Source organism: Anastrepha obliqua, chromosome 1 (genome assembly GCF_027943255.1).
Source record: "Anastrepha obliqua isolate idAnaObli1 chromosome 1, idAnaObli1_1.0, whole genome shotgun sequence".
NCBI classification, from domain to species: Eukaryota; Metazoa; Arthropoda; class Insecta; order Diptera; family Tephritidae; genus Anastrepha; species Anastrepha obliqua.
This window is the reverse complement of record NC_072892.1, coordinates 28,269,702-28,293,701: the sequence shown is the minus strand read 5'-3', so window position 1 is coordinate 28,293,701 and position 24,000 is coordinate 28,269,702. Positions and strand designations below refer to the sequence as shown.

Here is a 24,000-nt window from a genome sequence, read left to right as displayed (position 1 = left end):
TTCTGTTCCATAATAATTAACATCAGTTCGTGTTAAATAACCGGAGCTGGTTAATGTCATAATGAGTAGGGCATTTCAAAAACAGTCATTTGCTCTACAAGGCATTCACATGCACACGCTTGTGCACAAACATACATACATCCGACTTAGATGGTTAAAAATGGAGCAATTAAATGGGCAATAATGTGTAAACTTTAAACTTTACTTCCTAGGGGCCAGCAATATTTAATAAAGTGTGCTAGGTTGCCAACGCCAGTAATTGGGCCACAACGCGTCGATGTGCAATGGAATTCGCGGAAAAGCACGATTTTTTCAATATAATTATTCTATGTTTAATCTTAACATTATGGGCTTACTGGCTGTGGACGAGAAAGGAACTTTATGCATTCGCATTTCGTTTCCCAGGACTATTTGGATTCCCAGTTTTTGGAGTGATACATCGCTTAAAGAGCTTAAATAGTACATTTGTGTTATAAATATTTATATAAAAAGTGATTAGGCTATGTGATATTAATTTTGAGACTGGAAACTACTAGAGCCGATTACTTTGCAAAGTGAAAATATCAAATATGAGAGGCGCACCTATAATAATTCAATTGGGCTCACATCATCCTTAACATATGTGTTTAAGTATTATACAATATATTTTCTTGAGGTGATGTCATATAAAGTGCGTTCCAGAGACAAGCGAACTTTTTAAAAATTCAACATCCTTGAAATCTATATTTATTTATTTCGCCCCCTTATGACTTGCGCAACGAGTTGCAAAACCTAAAAATATGTATGTCTGTTGAGTGTTTCAGATTGTGTACCGAGCTATCATTGATTTGATTCGAGATTTTCATACAATTCTCTCGAATAGCTTCTCCTTCCACAAAGCGGCAAATGAGTTTTTCCGAATACATAGATAGTAGTCACATGGTGCCAAATTAGGCGAATATGGGAAGTAGTTAAGATTCGAGTTGTAGTCAAAAAGAAAGTCCCGATTTCCTGTCGGTGAGAAGGCGCATGCTTAGCTGCTGTGTCATATTCTAGCGGTATACGATAAACACCGTGTATCATACCTTTGAAAACAGCCATTAACACTTTGTGGACAATGGACTCGGAATCGTAAACGCTAATCAACATTGTGATCACTTTTAACTTCTTCAAACGAGTTTCTGTGGTTTTGGTTTATCTAGCGCATTTCACCAGGAGCTTGTCACTTGGTTTCACGGTCATTGAAGCTTTTTGCCTTTTTTAGTCCATTTGGTCACCAACGGACGGTTCCAGACAATTTTGCTTTGAATATGATAGACAAATTCGTAACAGATAGGTTACTATGGCCCCAAATAAATAAGAAAAAGACAAAGGAACTGCTTCGCCTTTAAGAGAGGATATCTCGAAGGTCGTGGCTTGTATAACCGATAATTGGCTATTTCGCAGGCATTACTTGAGACTAGCAGTTTTCTCCCATGGATATTGTACAAGGAGTAGAGATAAGGAGGAGAAAGAAACAGTTGAGCACTTCCTTTACAATTGTCCAGCCGTAGCTAAAATCAGGAAAAGCTTTTTTCAATTCTCTTACGGAACTGTCTGGCGTGGAGATGGAGCCAATTCTGCGCTTTGTAAAAGCCACAAAATGATTCTACGAAGAAAAATAAATAAGACTCCGGTCTCGCACAGTGATAAGTGAGTTGTTCGTACAGACCCACTACCCTCCACAACCTAACCCATCAGTATCATTCAAGACCATAAACCTAGTGGCATGCTACGCGGGACAATAAAATATTCTCTTTTCATCTGATACGCTCTTCCTCCTCCTCAGCATCTGCAATAGTCGAAATGAGATACGCTCAATCTATGAACATTTTTCTATGATTAAGTAGCGCCTGACGTTCCATTTTGACTTCTTTTTGTAGAATTACATGTCAAACGATCCCCCCATCTCGTGCTGCTTGAAGTGGCGTTGTTACGTGTACCACGCAGTTTGTAGGTTGAGAGGAGTATACCTACAATCTCCATACCAAAAGGTAGGTGAGTGGTAGTGCCCTCTCTCGATAATTTGTGTGCCTTACAGTTCCCTCGTACGTCACTATGCTCTAGCGCCCAGAGGATGTGGAAATGTTCCGCCATCTCGTTAAGTGGTGCCCAGCATTTGTGAACAAAGATGGAATTAGTGACAAGCCCACCAAGAGATTTAATCGCCGCTTGACTATCAGAATAAATATAGGTTTCTGTAAAAGCTGGCTCAATTTTGCCTCAAACTTGGCCGTGATGTAACAAATTAATGTTTTTAGAGACACAATTCTGAAGAAGTGTATGCCATTTCCAAACCGCAAATATTACTCAACTACGCTGCGGAATGAGCAATCATTCCTATAAACTTTAATTTGCCAATTTCAACGTTTACCAAGCTGAAAATAAAATTTAGCACTAACTTTTTTTAATTGGCTCGCTTTTAGTTTGGTATTTGACCGAGCTCCTCCTACAATTGGTGGCATACGTCTGGCGTTATACTACAAATGGAGACACATATGTAGGTCCAGTTGTATGCAATCTCCGCTGAGTGATGGCGATTAATATTTTATGAGTGCAGAACTCACCATTATCCATTACTTTAGTGCTCTTAGGTGATATGATGCAGAAGGGAAGGGCATTAATGCCCTGGTTATAGTTTGGTCGAATGGCACAGCCAAGAGTACTGAAAATGACTTCTAATTGAGGTAGAAATATCGACAGACCAACCAATAAAAGCCGGCGTTGAGCTCACAAAATTAAAATACGAATATCAATTTTTTTAAAAGTGTTTGCCTTCAAGCTTTCTCATACACCTTTATTTGATATTATACCAATATTGTTATATCTTATTTCTACAGCGTATTAAAACGTACCTCAAGAGATTTCCGGGACACGCTTTCGTATTAAAATAAAGTATAGAATCAAGTTGCTTCCAAAAACCGTTATGCATATTATCCACGCTTAAAAACAATCGTTCTAGTAGTTTCGCACTCTATAGGTAGCGTAGGGACAAACATATTATATATTGCATTATATTTACAAGGTGACGCAAAAATAATCACCCTATCGGAAGATTTAGAATTTTTACAAATGGTGTCGCACGTCAATCATATTTGACACTTGCCAATTAAACTGCTGCAAACAACAAACCAATGAAGCGCGTAAAGGTCAAAATAAAGATTTTCATCACTGAAAATAATTTTTTTAATCAAATATAAATACTAATTAAAAATAGTAAAAAATACTAAATAAAAAATAGTTATTTATTAAAAAAGTTATTTTGATAACTTACAATTTGAACTAAATAAAAAAAAATATTTAGTAAAAAAAGTTAATATATTTTCATAATTTTTACTAAATAATAATAATAATTATATTCATAAGTTTAAGTAAATAATAACAATTCTTTTACTAAATTTTTTTTTAAATGTAATAATAATAGATAAATACAATACTAATATAATAAAAATATAATGATAATAATAAACATCTATATACTATATACAGGGTGGCTGATGAATTTTGCTACATTAAGAAACTCAAATAACTTTTTTTAGTGTATGGAATTCATTTATTTTTTTTTCAAGTTGAAGGTCATTAAATTTTATTAAATGTAGCTTAACTAGTTTTAAAAATAATTGAATTTAAATGCCCCCCATGCTCGTTGACACAAGTGCGGCATTTTAGTAAAAAGTTGTTCATTGCTGCTTTGAGAGTTGCGACAGGAATAGCCACAATTGTTGCCCGAATGGATTGTTTTAGTTCATCCAAATTTGTTGGCTTTGTTTTATAAACTTCTTGTTTACATAAATCCCACAAGAAAAAGTCAGGTGCAGCAAGGTCAGGCGACCTGGGGGGCCAACGAAATTCGGAGTTTCTTGAAATCAGTTTATTGGGAAATTTTCGTCGCAACTCTGTCATAACAGTCTGAGCTATGTGAGACGTGGCCCCATCTTGTTGAAACCACACAGAGTGGAAAGGAATTCTCTTTCGGCGTAGTTCTGGATAGAAAAATTCTTTCAGCATTTTCAAATAACGGTCTCCAGTAACCGTAACGGTGTGACCATTTTCTTCAAAAAAATAAGGTCCGACAATACAGCGTGAAGAAACCGCACACCACACTGTCACGCGAAGAGGGTGCAATTCCGTCTCGTGGAGTATCTGTGGGTTAGAAGTACTCCATATTCGACAATTTTGTTTGTTTACATTGCCGTTTAAATCGAAAAGGGCCTCATCAGACATGAAAAGGCAGTTTAACATATTTTGGTCTTCTTCCACCATTTTCAGGATCTTCTGGCAAAATTCCTAGCGAATCGGCAAGTCTGCTGCATTCAGTTTGTTAACCATTTGAATTTTGTAGGGAAATAAGTGCATTATTGTTTGCAAAGACTGTCGGCCGACACCAAGTTGAGCAGATAAGCTTCTTGTTGAAACCCTTGGATTGCTTTGTATAGCTGCAGCTATAGCAGCGATCGTTTCCTCCGTCCGAACTGGTGGGTTTCGATGATAAGGCCTTCTTGCGACTGTTCCTTGCTCAGCAAAATTATTCACCAGTCTCATTATGGTCTATCTGCTCGGGGGATCGCCGCCAAACATCCGCCTGTACTCTCTCTGTACCAAAACTACGGACTCCAGTGCGTGATAGCGGCGGACTATCCAAATTCTTGTTTGCGTGTCCCAGTTATCCATTTTAATAAATTTTAAAGATCAATCTGCAAATTAAAACAAAAATGGAACAGATAACTTAAAAAGAAAAAAATTTATTCAATTTTTTTTTGGTATCGGCTTTCATCAGCCACCCAGTATAAAAGAAAGTCATGTTAGTTACACTATTTATAACTCGAGAACGACTGAACCGATTTGGCTGAAAATTGGTGGAGAGGTAGCTTAGAACCAGGAGACGGTCATAGGATACTTTCCATCCCATTCGAACGCGTTTCCGTGAAGTCACTATAAAATATGGTATAACAAAAACGCATCTGATATGGAATAACAAAACGCAAATGACAGCTAAACGTAATTTTGTCTATGATTAAGTAGAAAATTTTATAATATAAATTTTGTAAGAAATATATAATCACAATAATTTAGCTCTTATTGAAAATGTTTTTCCAAACATTAGAGAAAATTATAAGAATTATGCTTGGTTAAGTCAACGAGCAATTCTCGCCGCAAAGAATAATGATGTATACGCACTGAATTTCACCATTCACCATTCGATGGCGATTTGGTGACATACAAATTTGTTGATTCCATAACAAATCCCCATGATGTAGTAAATTATCCAACGGAGTTTTTGAACTCTCTGGAATTACCAGGATTTGCACCATATAACTTGCAACTCAAAGTTGGTTCAGTTATTATGATATTAGAAAATCAGTCTTTTCACATTGGCAGCTATACGTTGCGTGTTCACGAGTTGGGAAACCATCCATCTTTGCGTTAACGTCATACCAAAGAACAAAAAATGTGGTTTACCAAAAGCACTTCAATGAAACGGATAAATGAAATATAATTTTTCCTTTTCAAATATAAAACAAGAAAAATAACTTTTTTTCATCTTTTAATCCCTAAACGAAATGTTACAAAAAACGAAGCCATCTGGTGGCGAAACGGAGTTCGCGGGTTTGCTAGTATATAATAATAATACATAAAAATTAAAAAAATTTATATATTCATACTAAATACTTTAGTAAAAAGTACTAAATTAAAACAATTATTTTCATAATTTAAAAAATAATATTAATAATTTTTCACTAACTAATTTTTAAAATATAATAATAAGAAAGAAATATATTAATAATTAATAAATATAATAATAATAAATAAAAAAATTTCAAAATAAAAAACAAATTATTTGAATACTTTTTGCTAAATAGTAAATTTTTTTTTTCTACATAATTTTTTTTTAAACAATGTTTATTACTATTATATTTTTTATTATAATTTTTCTTTTTAGATTAAATACTAAATAAAAAATAACTATTAGTAAGAAAGTTATTTTCATAATTTTTTTTACCTTTTTTAGTAAAACAAGTTATATTCATAATTTTTACTAGATGATAATACGAATTAATTTCATATTTTTTAATAAAAAATAGTAATAATTTTTCACTACAATTTTTTAGTTAAACAAATTATTTTTTCAGAAAAATTATATCCATAATTTTTACTAATTAATACTACAAATTATGTTCATAATATAAAAAAAAAATATTAAAAATGTTTCACTAAATATTTTTTATAATATAATAATAATAAATAAACAAAATAATAATTAATACATATATTAATAATAAATAAAAAAAATGCAAAATAAAAAAAAATTATTTTCATACTTTTTGTTAAATAATACAATAATAATTTTTTTTACTACATATTTTTTTTTTATTTTGAAAAAATGTTTATTATTATTATATTTTTTATTATTAGGTGCGCAACTAAGTTCTCGCTGTTTTCTTGATGAAAATACAACTTAATTCTGAAAAAATGGTTACAAGTGAATCCATAAAAGTATTGCCCATCGCTGGCTACTACATTTTCCCATCTTTAGATCTCGTATGCCGTAGCATAACCTTCGCAGCGTGAATATTCGGCCGAAGCGACGACGTAGAAGTATGACCGGGCAGTCCCCATGACTTTCTTTTCTTTGGAGTGCTGTAATGAATCCATTTTTCATCACCCGTCGCGATGCGATGAAGAAAGCCCTTCCTTTTTTGCCGCTGGAGCAGTTGTTCACGGGCGAAAAAACGACCTTCAACATCCTTTGGTTTTAACTCATAAGGAACCCAAGTCCCCTGTTTCTGAATCATTCCCAAACCATACAATCGCTTGGAAATGGATTGACGGGTAACTCCTAATACTGAAGCAAGCGTTTGACACGGATCCTCATTGAGCAATGCCTCAAATTCAGCGTCTTCGAAGGTTTTTGGCCTTCCTTCAAGCGGACGGTCGTCAACATTAAAATCACCGTCTTTGAAGCGACGGAACCAACCTTGACACGTTTTTTCACTTAAAGCAGCATCTCCATAAACTTTTTGTAGCTCTCGATGCGCTTCAGGCACCGTTTTATTCGAATGAAAGAGGAAAATCAACACTTCCCGCAAATGTAAATTATTCGGCACAAAATCAGACATTTTCACAAAACCAAAAGTATATGATACCAAAACAAAATAACTAATGTGTCGAAGCAGTTTCTTTACCATATGTCTAAGCGTGGTTTATGACGTTTGGGTTATGTTAGAATCGACTAGCGCACACTGCTGGCGGCATCTATTGACAAACAGCGGGAACTTAGTTGCGCACCTAATATAATTTTTTTTAGATTTAGTAAACATATTATTTTCAGTGATGGAAATCTTTATTTCGACCTTTATTTTTACTAGATAAAAAAATTATTGGAAAACAATATTAAATGATTAATTTTGCGCCACCTTGTTTGTATGCACATAGGCTCTGAGAAGATATTTAGTCTGCCTGTGTACAGTACTTGAATGAAGTAATTTTAGGTGTACAATTTTGAAATTGCAGATGTCATACCTGAGATAGGTAAAATGTTTAAAGATTGTAAGGCATACACGATCTGTACGTGGATGGGCTTACGCCCTGTTATTATAACTGCCGATCCTGCCTTCATAAAGGATGTACTATCTTCAAACGATTTACTAAATAAAGCCCAACCATTATATGGACCAATCTATGAAGCATTCAAAGGCGGAATAATTGCAAGTCCAGGTAAAATTTCTATTCACTGGTCTACAAATATGTGTATGTATGTATTGGAACCTGCTTACCGTAGTATCACAACTAAAAATAATTTTCACAGTAAAAAAAACTAGTATCTTCTAGCAAGGGCTAATAAAAAAAATAAAAAAAAATTTGCTTCACTTTCGTTTCCTTTTTTATATATAATTTTTTTCTATATTGGATTCAGAGCAATAACATAAAAATGTGTTTGGTTTTAAGTTGTGACACTTTTGGTCGTTTTCTCACTTCCTGTTCATGCGAATATTACAAACGAGCAGAATATTTTATCAAATGGGTTAAATTTTAATTTCGCTTTTTCAACATCCATTTATATATTTTCGGCGTCGCAGCGCCGCAACGCAAAAGAACGAAAACTGTCATAATCAGCTGTTCAAAAACAAACAAATTCATAAATCTTTGTTACTTCTCCAATCAAATCGGCTGTTTCCTTCAAAGAGAAAAGCCTGAATCATTCCCCCGCTCACTAATCAATTTTGAATATTTCAGACTATTAAAATTTATAATAGCAAAGCTTCGTATTAAATTTGTGGAATTTTGAATTTTAACAGCCCGAATAATTTTAAAATTGATTGGTGAAACCGGGCACCAGTAAGTTAAATGTTAACCTCTTTCCGTCACTTACACATATCAGGTTTTCGAGGAAGCGAAAATACGTTTCAGCGCTGAAATATTTTAACAGGAAATCGAGAAAACGGCCCTAAAAGGTATTCATATGTTATAAAACATTTGCGAGCTAATAAGGAACGAAATTTGTATCTAAGAAGATTTAAATATTTTTGTTAAGTTCACCTGTCATTTCTTTACCTTTGCCTTATTTACGTCATGAATATTACTCGAACTATTTTATATCATTCCTTAAGCGCGTTTTTATGAGAAGTTCTAACATTACAGACTCTTAAGAGTCTGTATGCAAAAATGTTTTAGATTTACAAACGCCATTATTTCTGGGGTACCTCCCTAAATACACTTTGAGTTGTCCACACGTTCTTATCTGAGTGCATTCCAAGTATACTCGTAATCGTTTTCATGCATTCATGCCTTTCTAGGTCATGGAACCATTTAGACGCTCTTATGGACCGCAGCACCGGGGAGTTCCGTAAGAGAATCATAAGAGTATTGGACAATACATAGGAAGTGTTCTACTATGATATTTCTTCCTCTTCCACGTCAGAAGTTGTAGAGTTCATGAGAAAATACTCCTATCCTAGAAGAGTGCCTACTTAACAGGCAATGACCGTTGACACAAGCCACGACCTTCGAGATGTTCTCCCTTTGGAATTTGAGCAATTCTCCTGACCTTTTTTAATTTATTTACGGCCAAATTAGTCTGGTTGTAATACAAGTATTTTCTTCTCTCTATGACCTATTGGCCTCCTGGAGAATATTACTTTTTATCCTTAATTTGCAAGTTGCTACAGGAATTCAAATATTGCCTCTGCTTTCAAGCAGTTGAAGATTAGTACCCTTTCTGGCTAGCTTATCGGCCTTCCAATTTCCTTTAATATTTCTAATGTCCCGGAACCCATGTAAGACTGACCTTGAAGGTGGTGCTAATATCATTTAGAGCTCCCAAGCATTCCTGAGCAACTGCTTCCATAGATTTGATGGCCGCCTGGCTATCCGAAGATATTTATCCTAGTTTTTATTACGGCGTGTGTGTTAAGGTACAAAGTTACCTTCTTTATGGCTAAGACTTCCTCCTGGTAGACGCTACAGTAGTCCGGAAGTCGGACAGTTAATTTAAACCTAATTCTTTTGAAAAGACTCTATAGCCTACTTCCTCTCCATGGTCATTAAGTTTGCTCGCTCTCTTCTTGACGGGATGTTAGTCGATAACTTAATCGATAAATATCAAATATTTTAGCCATTTTGCGTCATTTGGTCGTTTGGAGTTTAGGACTGCCATTATAAATGAAATTATCAACTAAAATTACAAATTGACTGTTGGCCGAGCTCCTTATGCTATTTGTGGAGTGCGTCTTGATCTTGTCGACAAATGGAGCGACCTACAGTTTTACGCCGCCTCCGAATGGCATATGGTTTTTTATAAGACAGAAATACACTCGGAGGTTTGCCATTGTCTGCCGAGGAGCGACCGATATTAGAAAAAACTTTTTCAATCAATTGGTTTTTCGCGCTCAAGATTTCGTGCTTGTGATGCCACGATGCCTGTTCTTCTTGCAATACTTGTAGTTCATTGGCATTTAAACATTTTATTTTTTTGTTTTTTTGCCTAACCTTAAACTTAATATCGTTCCACAGATTTTCATTGGGGTTAAGGTCGGTGCTTTGTGCAGGTTTAGTGGCATGGACTCGAAGGAATATGGCTCCGTCGCATTTTTGAGAATATCAAGATGAGCAGACTTATGCATATTGCCATTTATTCTCACTACATTCCAAAAAAGATTTGAAGACTTTTAAGTTACCCCCACTATGCTTTACGGTCTTTGTTGCGTACTGGGGATTGAGTTCTTGTTTTTTTTTTTGTTTTTGACGATGAACAAAAGTATTATACATCAAGACCTAATATGATTGGATGATGATTTTAGATTCGTCAGTTTTGTTTTCCAGAAATATATATCTTGGTTTCCATGGGCATTTGCGAAAGACAAACGCGTCTTGATATTTTTAACGACAGTGGCGATTTTTTTCAGGCGCATGCCATTTTTTCGCCATTATCGGTCGAGAGAACTTAAACGTTTACTTATCTTAACGTTAGCCCTGTCCTGCTGAATTGTAGTACTTCGCGCAGATATCTTTCGATGAGTATTCCTTTTAGGAGTATTTTTGTCTGTACTAAGAAATTTGATGACTTTGTATGCCATTTTACAAGAACAATTCATTACTTCTGCAAGTTTTCTTTGTTTTAAAGGTCCCAAATAATGTTCTTCTCTTCTAGTGAGCCTCACTGCTCCCATTGCTCCTCTTCCCATTTTCGTGCCCTATAAGGGTTTTAAAGGAGATAATACTTTATTGCTGCTTTCGTATGCAAATTTTTCGTTAAGTTTATCGAGCATAGAGATAGCGAACAGAGAAGTGGCGAATAGAAGGCGCCTATTAAAAAAGTTAACGGGACTTATTGCTTGCTTTGCTTTAATTCGTTTAGGAAGCCACCCCTACCCTTTCCTTGTATTGCTAGATACAGTAGGTTCTGTTTTTATGCGGCTTTTTTTTATGAAATAGTGCGGTTTTTTTTAAATTACAAAATGCATGTCGACCTATCGGGAATTGTACATATAAACAAGATTCTAAACCAGCTAAGCAAAAACTCATCACAGATTCATGCGGTCTATGGAACGTATCTATAGTTATAATATGGGACTCGTGCCCTTTTTTATGCGATTTTATTACATTATTTCAGATTTATGCGGTTTTAGCATTTGAAACGTATCTATAGTTTTACTATAGAACTAGTAGCTTTTTTATGCTGTTTTTTTTTTATGCTGTTTCTTGCGGAACGTATCTACCGCATAAAAACAGAACCTACTGTATATTTTTTTTGGTACATGGAAGTAAATTTAGGCTCAAAAAAATATGGATCCAAGCCGATGATTTTTGTTAGGTCGTCCTTCTCTTAAGTCAAAACATGTGCAAAAGCCAGGGAGATGTTGAAGAACTGATCCTGCGTACAACCAGTTGAATGTCGCCAATAATCTTTCCTCACTTGTGTAGATTTCTACAGACGGAATTACTCTCCCACCTTAATTTCCAGCAATCGCAAATTTCTCTAAGCAAATACTTCTACAACTTCCTGGTATTAAGAATATATTCAAAGAAAAATTTAAATCTTCTTTAAAAAAAATTATAAGTTTGTATTTTATTTGTGATCGTTCGTAATTAGCTAAAAATAGACACACATAAATAATATTTTTCAAAAAAATATAAATATGAACTGATAATTTTAGCGTCCGAATGGCATCGAAATCGTCGATTAATAAATCCGAGTTTTCATCAAAGATTACTTACATCCTTTTTCCCAATATTTAACAAGTCTAAAGACGGAGCCATCCAAAAATTCTGTGAAATGGCAAATAGTGGGCAGGAATATCATATGGGGGAAGAATTGCAAAGGGTCACTTTAGGCATAACCGTTGGTAAGGATTGATATCTGTTTAACTTATATAATTAACACTAACACCTATGCATTACTTTAGAAACGACAATGGGGAAAAAAATGGAGAAGGGTGATGAGGTATCAGAGGATTTAGTAAAAGCTTATGTTGTGTAAGTATATTAAGTTAATAAATTTGAAAAGTTAAAATTTGAATAAAGATTTTTTCAGAGCTCTCGAAGCCATGCCCACAGAATGCATTATGGCATATATACATTTAAACCATTGGTACGCTCATTTCACGAAAAGCACAAAAGAGTACATACAGAAATTCATTATGGAGGTGAATCGCATTAAGTTTTTTCAAGTAAAATTAATATCCAGTTACATTTTTATTTTTACCTTACTAGCTTCTGAATCGGAAATTGTCACAAATATCTAGCACGAAGGTTGCTGCCAACTTATCTACTGAAAACTCGAACATCCTCGATGATGCTACGAGTGAAAATGGCGAATATAAAGCAAAAATTCCGAATATTTTCGTTGATCATGCAATAAATTTATTCCAAGAGGGGAAAATGTCTTACCATGATGTAATTGGGGAAACTAACACCATCGTAACCGCAGTAAGTACGAAACCGAAGATGCATTTTTTCAAAAATTCATATGCATTGGAATACTTGAATTATTGGTGTAACTTATTTTGTAATTTTAAATTGATTCATCTGATACTTGCTTATTGATGATGGTGGTGGTGATGGAGCTTGATTTCTCGAGAAAATGAACTTAAATTTGCGTACATATTTCATTCGCTGCTGGTAGAAAGTTTACTTTAGGATTTTCCCAACACTGAAGAGTTGAAGAGATTCAGAATTGGGACAGTTTCCACATCGGCGGTTATTGAAAAATTGTCGGCCCGATGGGTGCCGCGATTGCTCATGGTGGATAGCAAGTAGATGCGGCTTTTAATTTCGAAGCAGTGTTTGGAGTAATTTAAGCGAGATCCGAGGAATTTTTGGGTCGAGTGGTCACCGTTGATGAAATGTGCATTCATCATCACACACCAGAAACTAAGCAACAATCAAAACAATGGAATTCTCACGGTGAATCTGCTCCAAAGAAGGCGAAGATTGGCCCATCGCCCAGAAAGGTCATGGCGACGATTTTTTGAGACACGAACGGCGTCATACTCATGGATTTTTTTTTTTTAACGGAAGAACGATCACTGGACAATACTACAGTAAGCTACTGGACCGCTTTCCCAAAAACTTGAGGGCCGCATTTGGCGAAAAAGAAGTTGCTGTTTCACCACGATAACGCAACGGCACATTCAACCGGAGAGTTCGACAAATTCTATTTTTGGAGCGTCGGGAGGAGTGTATTATTCTAAAGGGGGAATATGATGAAAAAGTGAAAAAACAAATTTTTTAATAAATGGTAGTTATTAACCCCCCTCGTAAGTTGGCCTGAACGCGCGATGAATACTTTTCACAGAGCGCTGAATAAACGCTAAAAAAAACACTTTTTCATGAATTTATTGTAGCGAAACGGTTCAAGTCAAGTTGTTGCATATTAATATATAAAGTAACATTTCAAGAATAATTGATAAAATTTTCATGCAAAAATATTGCAAAATGAGCGAATGAGAGCACATTTACGTAGACGTCTTTTCAAAAATACATTTTGCAGTAGTCAGCATATCTCAGCGTAGAATCATCTGAAATCAAAAAAATCAAATAATTTAGTTAAAGTATGAATTAAACTTCCCCCCAACGTTTATTTTGACGATTTATTTTCATTTTCAGCCATTTTGTAGTCGTTTGAAGTAAAAAGTGATTTTTGACGAAAAAATGCCGCCATTTTGTAGGTGTAAAACTACCTTAATATAAAAAAAAAATGGCGAAAAAAAAACTTTGGGAGGAGGTTTTTTATATGTAAAATATGTGTGCAAAATTTCAAAAGGATCGGTTGAGTAGTTTTCAAATGCCAATGACTACGCACTAAAAAAAAAAGGTTCGAGAAAATCGCGTTTAAAGTTTTAAGTTATCTCGGCAGATGTTTGAGGCGGCTCGGCTTTATGCTCTATAACTTAAAAAGTTTTGCTCGGATTGACTTAAAATTTTAACACGGTATTTTTGAAATGTTTTACTACAATAACATGCAAAAAAAAAAAATCGATATATATAATTGAATCATTAAAGTGGAGAATTTTGATATACTGAAATACTTCAATGTGAGGAACGCGTGGAACTGTAAGAAGAACTAAGCCAAAGTAAATTTATTACAGGTAATGGCATCCGCATATAAGTAAAAGCATAAGAGTATTTCGGTTTTTGCTTTTTGTATTCCACCACGTCAAAATCAGCATGCTCTGCTGCACACTTCCCATTTCAGTTCTCCACTAACGCCAAAAAACGAACAGCAAAAAAGTAACGCCAAAAAAGGAACGCCAAAAAAGAGTTCTTAACCCCGCTTAACCTTTTTCAAGCCCAATACACACTTTTTCATGTCTCCTTTTGTAATATTTCATTTATATATTATTTGAATCGCCAACTGTACATTATCAATGCACACAAATGGCAAAGTAAACACACAAATGTAAACAAAACAAATCATTTTGATTTTATCTACGGCGAAAAAATCAGGTGGGTGATTGCCATTACCTGTAATAAATCCTTGAACTAAGCTGACGAAGACTACTCACTATCGACACATTTTTTGCCATAAATTAACAGCAAGGGCAGTCTCTCTGCTCCTCAATTTATTAGCAGAAGAAAATTCAACAATTTTTATATAAAAAATTTGGTAAAATGCAAAATATGCGCGTAAAAGTCATCTTCATTTTTTTTTGTATCATAAAAAAAATGGTCATTTGATAAAGTATTCTATATGAGTTCGCTTTTTTATTTAAAAAACTTTTTTGTTGAATATGTAAACATTTACAGTATTTTTTAATTCCCATATAGGCTTTTGAGACATCCGCAAATGGACTCCTGTCAACTCTTCTAATGTTGGCCATGCACCCTTCTGTGCAGGACAGATTATACGAGGAAATCGTAAACATATTCCCTGAAAAATCCTTTTACATAGGCTATGAACATTTTGCTAGTCTGCCTTACCTGGATATGGTTGTCAACGAGACCTTGCGACTAATGCCGTCTGTACCCATGATTGGCAGACAAGTGGTACAAAACACAACACTTAGTAACGGCTTAGAACTGCCAAAAGGATTTTCCATTTTAATTTCAATTTTTGATGTGCATCGAAGAACAGATATTTGGGGTCCAAATGCACATAAATTTAACCCAGACAATTTTTTGCCGGAGAATTTGGAGGGAAAGCACCCATATGCGTATATGCCCTTCTCGAAAGGCATGCGTAACTGCATTGGTAAGCATTTGCTTGGATTATTACCTATTTATGTACACATTTGAATATTAAAATGAGTTCGTTTTCTTTTCTTTAGGATGGAAATATGCACTAATGGCAATTAAAGTACTATTGGCAGGATTTGTTCGAAACTTTTCATTTTCAACGACTGCGAAATTAGAAGATTTGAAATTTTCTAATAATGTATCTCTTAAATATACTTTCGAACCCAAGTTGACTATAAAACATCGTAAAGATTAATAGTTAGAAATCAGATTTAGTATGAACCATAGACCAAAAACAATAAATCGGGAAGTTATAAACGGGTGATGGCCATTGCATCCAGGCTAAAGGAGATGAAGAGCCCATTTATCATAGATGCAAATTTTTTAAATTAACTTCCTGATTGATTCCATTGAATCAAAATACAAAAATACAAATATCATACAAACACAAATACAAATTAATTTATATTTTCTACAGAAATCATTGGAGTGCTTTAAGCACTTCATTGCTACATCATCCATATCTTTTTTCCAATTTGTAAAAACCTAATTTATCAATATAAGTATGTAAATGTGTAAGTTTGCTGTTATGCAAATTAAGGCTAATCAATTGATTATTGTAATAATTATAATTTCTCAATGTGTTTTTCTGAGAGCAGTGGTTTTGCTGATGTGGGACGGTAGGATATATTAGCCTCCTTTAGTCGACGTACGATGGTGTTGATACTCACATCCATTCCCTTTTTAGCAAGAACTTGTCGTGCTTGGCGTAGTCACAAAGAAAGGTCCCGCTTTTTTGTCGTCACTCGCTTCAAACCGCGCTCGGAAAAGTCATCAACATTTTTGTACACCGCTGATTCCACATCACAACAAACTTTTTTGATTTTTAATCACTTTTGCAGCCACGGCGTAAGATAATTTCGGCCCTCTCGAATGCATGCATAAAAATACCGCCTCAAAACGCTACGCGTACTTCTCACTAACTTTTATTTGGTTGCGTTTACGAGATAGTTTAGAACGACACTAACCTGAGTTAGACTGGCGTCGTAGTCCCTGAGTAGGACTATTATGCACCAAAAGTTACAAGAAAAAAAACAGTTCTTTCCTTCTGACACAGACTGTAAATGAAGCCGTCAAAATTGGCATTTTTTCGATTGCCTTTACCATCATCAGATATAAACAAGCAAATTGATTCCAAAAGTGTTGAACGTGGGTTAAGTTTAAATGAGTATAAGTTTAATAAATGACATTAGCGTTGCAAATAATACATTTTACCAACTTTATTATGCATAATTTACCCATGCACAGCATCAAAGCTTTCGCTGGCAAAGCGTTGATGGTAGCAACCACTCGCGTTGCGTCAAAGCGAAGCGAAATTGAATTTAATCATTGGCAAATTGGAGCAATCAGTTGGGTTGCGGTGGAAATCTAAAGACCTGTCAACATGATACTTTCGAGTCACGTTGGCGGCCGCTTCGCTCCTGGATGGCATTAGCGATCGAGGTATTTGTGTTAGCGTCAATATGTTTTGTATTTCACCTTTATTCCCACAAGGACCGGCTTATATGAAATATTTCTCACCAACCTCTGATAACGGTCTAAACGAAACCCCAACAAAGCAATGAGAAGAGTATGATTAACGCTGCAGAAGTCCCGATTGCGTTAAATAAAGTGGGGGAGGGGCTTTTAGGGCTTTCAAAATCAGTTTTAAATTGGAGCAAATGATGTGAAGTTAATCCGGTCCATGTGCTTAATAAAAACACTCAATGAAAACATGTTTTTTTAATTATTTTAATGCGATAATGCGAAATGCAATTGCAATGAAGCAAAATGTGAAATTGTAAAATTTTGTCAACAACAACAAACAAACTCAAAAATCTCGCATCACTCACTACATTTCACTCTATACCGACCATTAGTGAAAAAGCAAAAAAAAAATGCGCAACAGCTGATTTCTGCTGTGATCGCTGAAACATGAAGTTGCCACTTGTAAGAGCAAATAAAATGCCTAACATTTCTTTAAAGCATTTCTTTACATTTCTTAACAAAGTGTAACACTGCCATTATGTGCACATTCAGGAATATGTAAAGAATATGCCCGCATTTATACCGATTCCAACGGTACGAATTTATATTTAAATTATGTTAATTGGCAGAATTTTCAAAAGAATTGTTTTATGTAACTTTTTTGGCATATTTTCCCAAAACTTAATTAACTTTCCAATGGTCTACTTGGTTTTGTACGGCATTGAGTAGTTTTTGAAATATTAAAATGCGTAAAATTTATCTTAGACCTTCGATTTTTACTCTATTTTTAGTTTCTGCTAAAAATTTTAGTTCCGTTGATGTCGAGTTTTAATGCTAACAACGAAGAGTTGAACGATGCGTTGAACGACACATTAAACTCATAACTTGCATGCGAAAGTAATCAAGAGCTTAACTCATTCAATTCAGCAGCTGTTACGACAACAGGAGCTAAAAGGCAGCAATGAAATTCACCTACTTGGTTTGAAATTTCAAAAGGTTTCGTTTGAAAAGGAGTACGAGCTGAACAAATCAAAATTCAACTTCGGAAAATAATTAAAAAAGAAGAAATAAAGCTGAAAAGTATATAGAGAGAAGGTTGAGAGACTAAGAACTTTAAAGATTGAAGAAAGAGAGTGAATCGCTAAGGGGAAGATAGAGGAAAATGAAAGACTCACTAAACTTGAATTCCAATTAAAAACAACTAAAATAACAACAACTAAATTTTGAAATACGTAAAATTGTGGAATATAAATTTATAAATAAAACTTTAAATATTTCTTAAAAGGAAGGTGTTTTTATTGGAGTTATAAAAAATAAAAACAAAACTGTTCAAAAACAAAAAATTCGGACCCATTGTGAAGGGCGTAAAAGGTAATACGGCATGGCCTCAAACTGCCCCCTCTTACTCAATTTTTGACTAATATGCATTTGTTACGAAAAACATTTTGTAGAAAATAACCATGGAATGATTTCTCTCGCCAAACTTCGCTTGATCAAACAGTTCGTAAAAGCATTACCGTAGAAAGTAAGTATTCATGTTTTACATTTTTAGGGGGCGTGAGAGCAGAAGTCTAATCGGGAGGCAGGCTTTGTTAACAGATATAAACCTTTAGTCAAAATTCCCTATTGTTTTAATATAAGTAAATATTAGAATCTGTTTTATGGAAATATTTCAAATGAGAGGAGATCAAGATAAACGGATTCATTCTCCCGTCGACGTAACCGCGTTCATCTTACGTTAAGTTTAGATGACTGCATGCTCAAGAAAATGTATAAAATATTACATAATCCGATGGTAACATAGGGTTGCGTCTATTTTTAGGTCTTATATCGTCGAATGCTCTAAAAGTTTGCTTCCAAGATTGATTGAGGCTCGTATATTTTAGTCATTATTTATTATTATTTTTCTTCGCAATTAAATGTTATTCAATATTTATGTGTCATTTTTCCAGAACTGCGGAGGCCCATAACTCAAATTAATGTGACACATGTACAAGGGGGGACGCAAAATTAATCACCCTATCGGAAGATTTATAATTTTTACAAATGACATGGTATTTCAAACATATTTGGCACTTGTGAATTAAATTAATTTGTAATCAAATATAAAAATCTCTATTGGCTCATGAGCAAAAGGGTCAAGTTATCAATATTCAACAAAGTTCTGCTGTACAAGCAAATTCTGAAACCTGTACTGACTTATGGAATACAACATTGGGGTTGCTCAAGTTCCAGCAATGTAAAGCAGATTCAAAGATTTCAAACTAAAATATTAAGATGTGCCGTAAACGCTCCTTGCAATTTGAAGACAAGGCTTAAACAGAAGAAGCTCTATAATCTCCTGGAGTAAACAACATCTCAGCAATTCTGCAGAACACCCTAAAATATTATTTGCATTAGACAAAACTCAACGTTGCTCGTTAATTAAAACATATATGTACATATTAACTGGTGCAATGTTAATAAAAATATAAAAAAATAAAAATTAAAAAACAAAACAAAAACAATTAAACAGCTACAATATACAAACAGATAAGCAATCAAGCGTGTAAAAGTCGATATAAAGATTTCCATCACTTAAAATAATTTTTTATTTTTTTTATTTTTATTTAGTAAAAAAGTTTTTAAAAAAACATTGGATGATTAATTTTGCGCCACCTTGTAAATATTTGGTTCTCATGTAAATGGAGCGTTGAAAGTTCAAATAAAGATTTCTATTACTAAAAAATTTTTTTTTTTATTTAATAAAAAAAGTTTTTCAAAAACTAAATTAGATGATTAGTTTTGAGCCACCTTGTAGCTAACTTTAAGACAGTTCCCGTAGGAATTTTTCCCTGCGAGCAACCCTAGCTAGTATGCTTTGACCTATACTTCTTTCAATGTGACTTTCATAGAATTTGTATGTAATTATTTATTTGTAATATAGTTATTTAAATATATAAATATTTTTAAAATGCTTATTAATAATGAATTAAGCAGTGAGGAACTCACCCAATTTCTCTCCGCAAGTAACAGAATGAATGAGTTGTAATAGCAGTATCACGATGACGTGTATAGTTATCCACCTTAAACGAGTATTCGGTAAAAAAGTGTAGTGTTGCTGCTTCTCCATCTTACGGAGCTGGGTTTGGATAGTTTCTCTTCTTAGGACACTACCAACATAATTGAATATGTATTGTGATTAGAGTTTACTTGCACGATTCACAATCTTTACATTCTTGAGTGTATTGCATGTATGTATATGTTGTACATGGATTTAGATATGTACATACATACATATTTATCGTTGGTTGTCAAATAACTGTTACACAACATACTAGCCATTCTCTATAAGCATTTTGTAGTATTGGAACAGTTAGCTGAGTTTTTTCTCTCTCAGAGCAGCAATTGACAGATTTAGTTTTTTTTTTCTAAAATCCTAAATCATTTGATTAGCGCTGAAGGGTATAGTTAATATAACATTTCATTTTTAGTAGCGCATCTCGTTGCTTATTTTTCCACTTTTACTTATTTTAGTCCACATTCCTTATGAAACACATTGCAAACGGTTATCAACCACCTAAACCACGAAAAAATACATACATATTATATATGATGCAGTGTAGTCGCGATAACTCGCAAGCTCGATAAATTGAAAATCGCGAAAATTGGTAACAAAGCGCGTTGTCCTTTGTATATCTCATACAAAATGTATGTAATTTGATCCCTTCTAAAATGCGTTTTTTCACTCGTACGGTTTCGTTAATTTTTTTTTAGTCTTTTGTGCCTGGCCAAAGTGCTCTACTATTTATAACTCAGACGCGAGGAAATAGTAAAAATCGTAAACCGCTTTTACCCGTTACTTGGTTCCTCACAACTCGTAATAAATGCAATGTAAATGAAAGCCATAAGCTACATTTTGGGCAGCTTTTGCAGATTTTGATTTGATTTTCTTTTCCGTACGCGATTGCAAAACTCTGTCAATAAAAAAAAACAAAAATGAAAGATGTTCAGGAGATCTAGAGGAAGAGACTCCTAAGATTTCCACTAAAACTGCAAAAATTAGCATAAAAAATGTATATTCAAACAGAAGTTGACGATGAAATTTTCGCTGATATTTTAAAACTAGAAAACTTATTTTGTAAGTTAAGCAGCAACAAAACGATGGAAAAGCGTGTAACTGATTACTTTTCAAAAATGAAATGTGCATTTCAATGAAATTTATAAAAATAAATAATCTCAATAACTCGTTTCGCTTTCTATAACTCGTAATTCCGCTAACTGGAAATTCGCGATAACTCGTAATATTATTCACACACGTCTGTAGTGATTCGCCAAAAACTCAGGAAACTTGGTTGGGAAGTCTTAACGCATTCACCATACATATAGTCTGGAGCTGGCAGCAAGCGTTCCCACGACAGTTGGTTCCGCGTAACCGCAACGACCCGGCAAAGGACTGTCGCTTCAGCAGCATTCCCCATATTTGTATGGGGAATGTTTATGCTGCTATAACAGCAGCAACAACAACAACCAATCACCAAGCGATTACCCCCTTTTTCTCTCATTGCAAAACTTCCTAAGTGATAAGAAATTGGTATTAAGAGAAGATTGTGAAAATCGATTTCTAGAGTTATTCGCCAATGAGGACCAAGACTTCTAAGAGCGAGGCATTATAAATCCACCTTTAAAATGACAAAATTATACAACAAAACGGTGCATATATGCCTCATATCAGACAATCCGAATTTTACGCGAAAATAATGCATTTCTTTCTAATATTTTGCTGGTCCTTCAGATCACAAGTTATCGCGACCCCACTGCAAGTATGATAAGGAGTCGCACATACATACGCCACTTTAGAATAAGCAAAATTGTTAAAAAGAAACTCCCACATTGAAAACGACGCGTATAGGCTTTTGGCTCACTGCTCTCAGTACTACAACACTTAAAGAAACACCAGTAGCACAGTTGCTTTGTTAGAGAAGTTTTTTTTTTTTTTTTATTTATTTATACAAGCTTATACAATGTTAACATGTGTACAACCTAAAACATGCAGCGCTAGCATCAGAGGCTATCAGCTGTGGTTGGAGAAGTTAATTATTCTTTTACTCTGCGATATCGCTGATTTGCTTACATAAGTACGTTGATCTCTTTTTTAAGAGATATGAATATCCTTATTCTTGCTTGCATCTTTTTTTCTGGTCACACAGCAGAGTTAAAAATAAGCACAAAATCTTCGAAGATTTTTTTTCATCACACTTAAATGATATTGGGTTGTTTCTATCGAATTTCACTTTGAATTTTCTCTAGTACGCGGTCATTCGTTGATCACTTTGCAGCTGCATTGCAACTATTGAGAAATCCTTGTTTTAATATAAACCTTTGATTGCTGTTACTTTTTCTTTAGATGTAAAATATTTCATCCCACTCGTTTATGTATTCGATAATTCCTCTTCCTTTTATATTTTGTTTGTGTTTGATGGTAAATTTAACAATTTTGTTGAAACTTCATTATTTTAACGTATTGCATTATAGCAGGGTTTTAAACACAGCCTTAGGGCTCCTCTAATTAGACACAGAAACAGAAATCACTTTGTACACATTTATTTATACAATTGCACTCTTATCAATAATATTTAATCACCAGATGATTGAGCGAAACGCATTGGCTAAAACTTAGTTAAAGAATATTCGCAATTTGTGTTTGCACTCCACACCGCGTCACAACAATTATTCTATTGACGCAAGTACACGCAAGCACACAAACCAGATGTAATCATTATTAGATTCAATTAGAAATGGGTGGTGTTGTACAAGTTTGTTATACGAAGAGTGATATATTTTTAAAAATGAATCTTGTACATAATTTATTTTGCTATTAGCTTTTAGGTGTAAAATTTGTTAATTTAACACATTTTTAACACTAAACTATTTGACAAGTAAATATGTCCAAAAGCAGGTGCTTGGATACTAAAAGCAAACAAAACTCTGTGGCAATTGGCATACAATAATTTCACGTAACTAGTTTTGCTCCTTTTGACGAATGTACATTTTAACTTTGTTGGTGAGGGGTGATGAGCCCTCTTTTGTAATAAAATTACACGTATGAGATATAAAAGAAAAATTCCGCTTAAATTTTGGACAAAATTTAAATGTGCCGACAACCAACTATGATTAGGGACTGGAAAGCCTAGCAAGCATCCAAACAAATGTAGGCGGATATTGAAGCCTGGATGCTAAGGGAGAGTAACATAACAGAACATTTTCATTGAACAGCGAAAAGCTTCAGAATACCGGAGAGAAAATGTTGGATTTTCATGAGAGTCTCCACTCCTGAAGTATTGGATATGTGCGTGTGTATGTATACTGGTGCGTATATAGAGAATACGTATAGTTGTGCTCTTCTTAATTTTACGATATTAATGAGACGAGTGTGTGAAGCGCGGCAATATGTATTTGTGTATGCGTATGTTGGCGGAAGTGAAGATGAAATTTATTTAAATATTTGGCCAACAAAATGATTTTTAACTTCAAAGTTTTTCAGAATTTTTATTCGAATTTCATGCATAAATACCCAATTTGTGTGTTAATATAATATTCGCATGGAACATCTGGAGTATTTGCTAAATGCAGGGTAAATAGTTGGGGAAAATAATCAAAGAATTACGCATTGAGAAGTCACACAAGAACTTCGTCAAGCCAAAAGTCTTATAAGACCTTTTACTCACAATAGGGAATTGCATAACATGCGTAAAGTAGACAACAAGAAAATAGTAAGATTTCTGATAGGTCACTATTACTTATTATTGCTTATTATATCTCAAAAACTCACACTGGGAGTGAGACAGAGTGTAGACTCTGGCGGGAGGATGTTCACACAACAGCGCATATCTTGTGCAACTGCTTTGCCTTGCCTTGGCACAAGACTGCACATTTTCAATGAGAGCAAATGGATCCAAATGAAAAGAAGAGTGCCCCTATTGCAGATATTCTGAAATTTGTCCGCAAGTCGGAAAATTTACTGAAAGAACTTGGCTTTCAACCAATTCTAAGTTTGCCAACTGATTTCGGATGCTACTTAGCCCATTGATGCAATTCGTAAGTAAGGGAAAAAGACGCATAAGTTTATCCCCTTTCAGAAAAGGTAGTAAAAAGTTGAAAAAAGTCGTTATAAGCCATAGATTAAGTGTATGTTATATTATGAATAGTACTTAATTAATTATATTTACGACTTAACCATTCCCGTTCGGAACGTTCGGTATGTTTCACAAAAGCTTTAACAATCTATTTCTTAAAAACTAT

The 24,000-nt window shown here is 34.3% G+C and overlaps 2 protein-coding genes across 2 annotated transcripts in view; one reads left to right on the top strand and one right to left on the bottom strand.

Annotated features, from left to right (window-relative positions):
- LOC129252905 (uncharacterized) overlaps positions 1 to 20,192 on the bottom strand; it is an 81,785-nt gene extending 61,593 nt beyond the window's left edge. Inside the window, exon 1 of the mRNA XM_054891059.1 lies at positions 19,711 to 20,192. Coding sequence (XP_054747034.1) covers positions 19,711 to 19,831 — 121 coding nt within the window. The 5' untranslated portion in view covers positions 19,832 to 20,192. The remainder of the gene's footprint in view (positions 1 to 19,710) is intronic.
- On the top strand, positions 274 to 15,542 carry LOC129252907 (probable cytochrome P450 313a4). The gene is made up of 8 exons (XM_054891062.1): positions 274 to 459; positions 7,531 to 7,734; positions 11,673 to 11,861; positions 11,922 to 11,991; positions 12,050 to 12,161; positions 12,229 to 12,444; positions 14,785 to 15,208; positions 15,285 to 15,542. The coding sequence occupies exons 1-8, from the start codon at positions 285 to 287 to the stop codon at positions 15,446 to 15,448; spliced, it is 1,554 nt and encodes a 517-aa protein (XP_054747037.1). The 5' UTR covers positions 274 to 284; the 3' UTR covers positions 15,449 to 15,542.
- Positions 20,193 to 24,000: the final 3,808 nt, after the last annotated feature.

Coding starts and splice junctions, on each gene's coding strand:
- LOC129252907 (XM_054891062.1), top strand. CDS start 285: ATGGAATTCGCGGAAAAGCACGATTTTTTCAATATAATTATTCTATGT. Junction 11,992..12,049: donor TTAGTAAAAGCTTATGTTGT/GTAAGTATATTA, acceptor AGATTTTTTCAG/AGCTCTCGAAGCCATGCCCA. Junction 15,209..15,284: donor AGGCATGCGTAACTGCATTG/GTAAGCATTTGC, acceptor TCTTTTCTTTAG/GATGGAAATATGCACTAATG.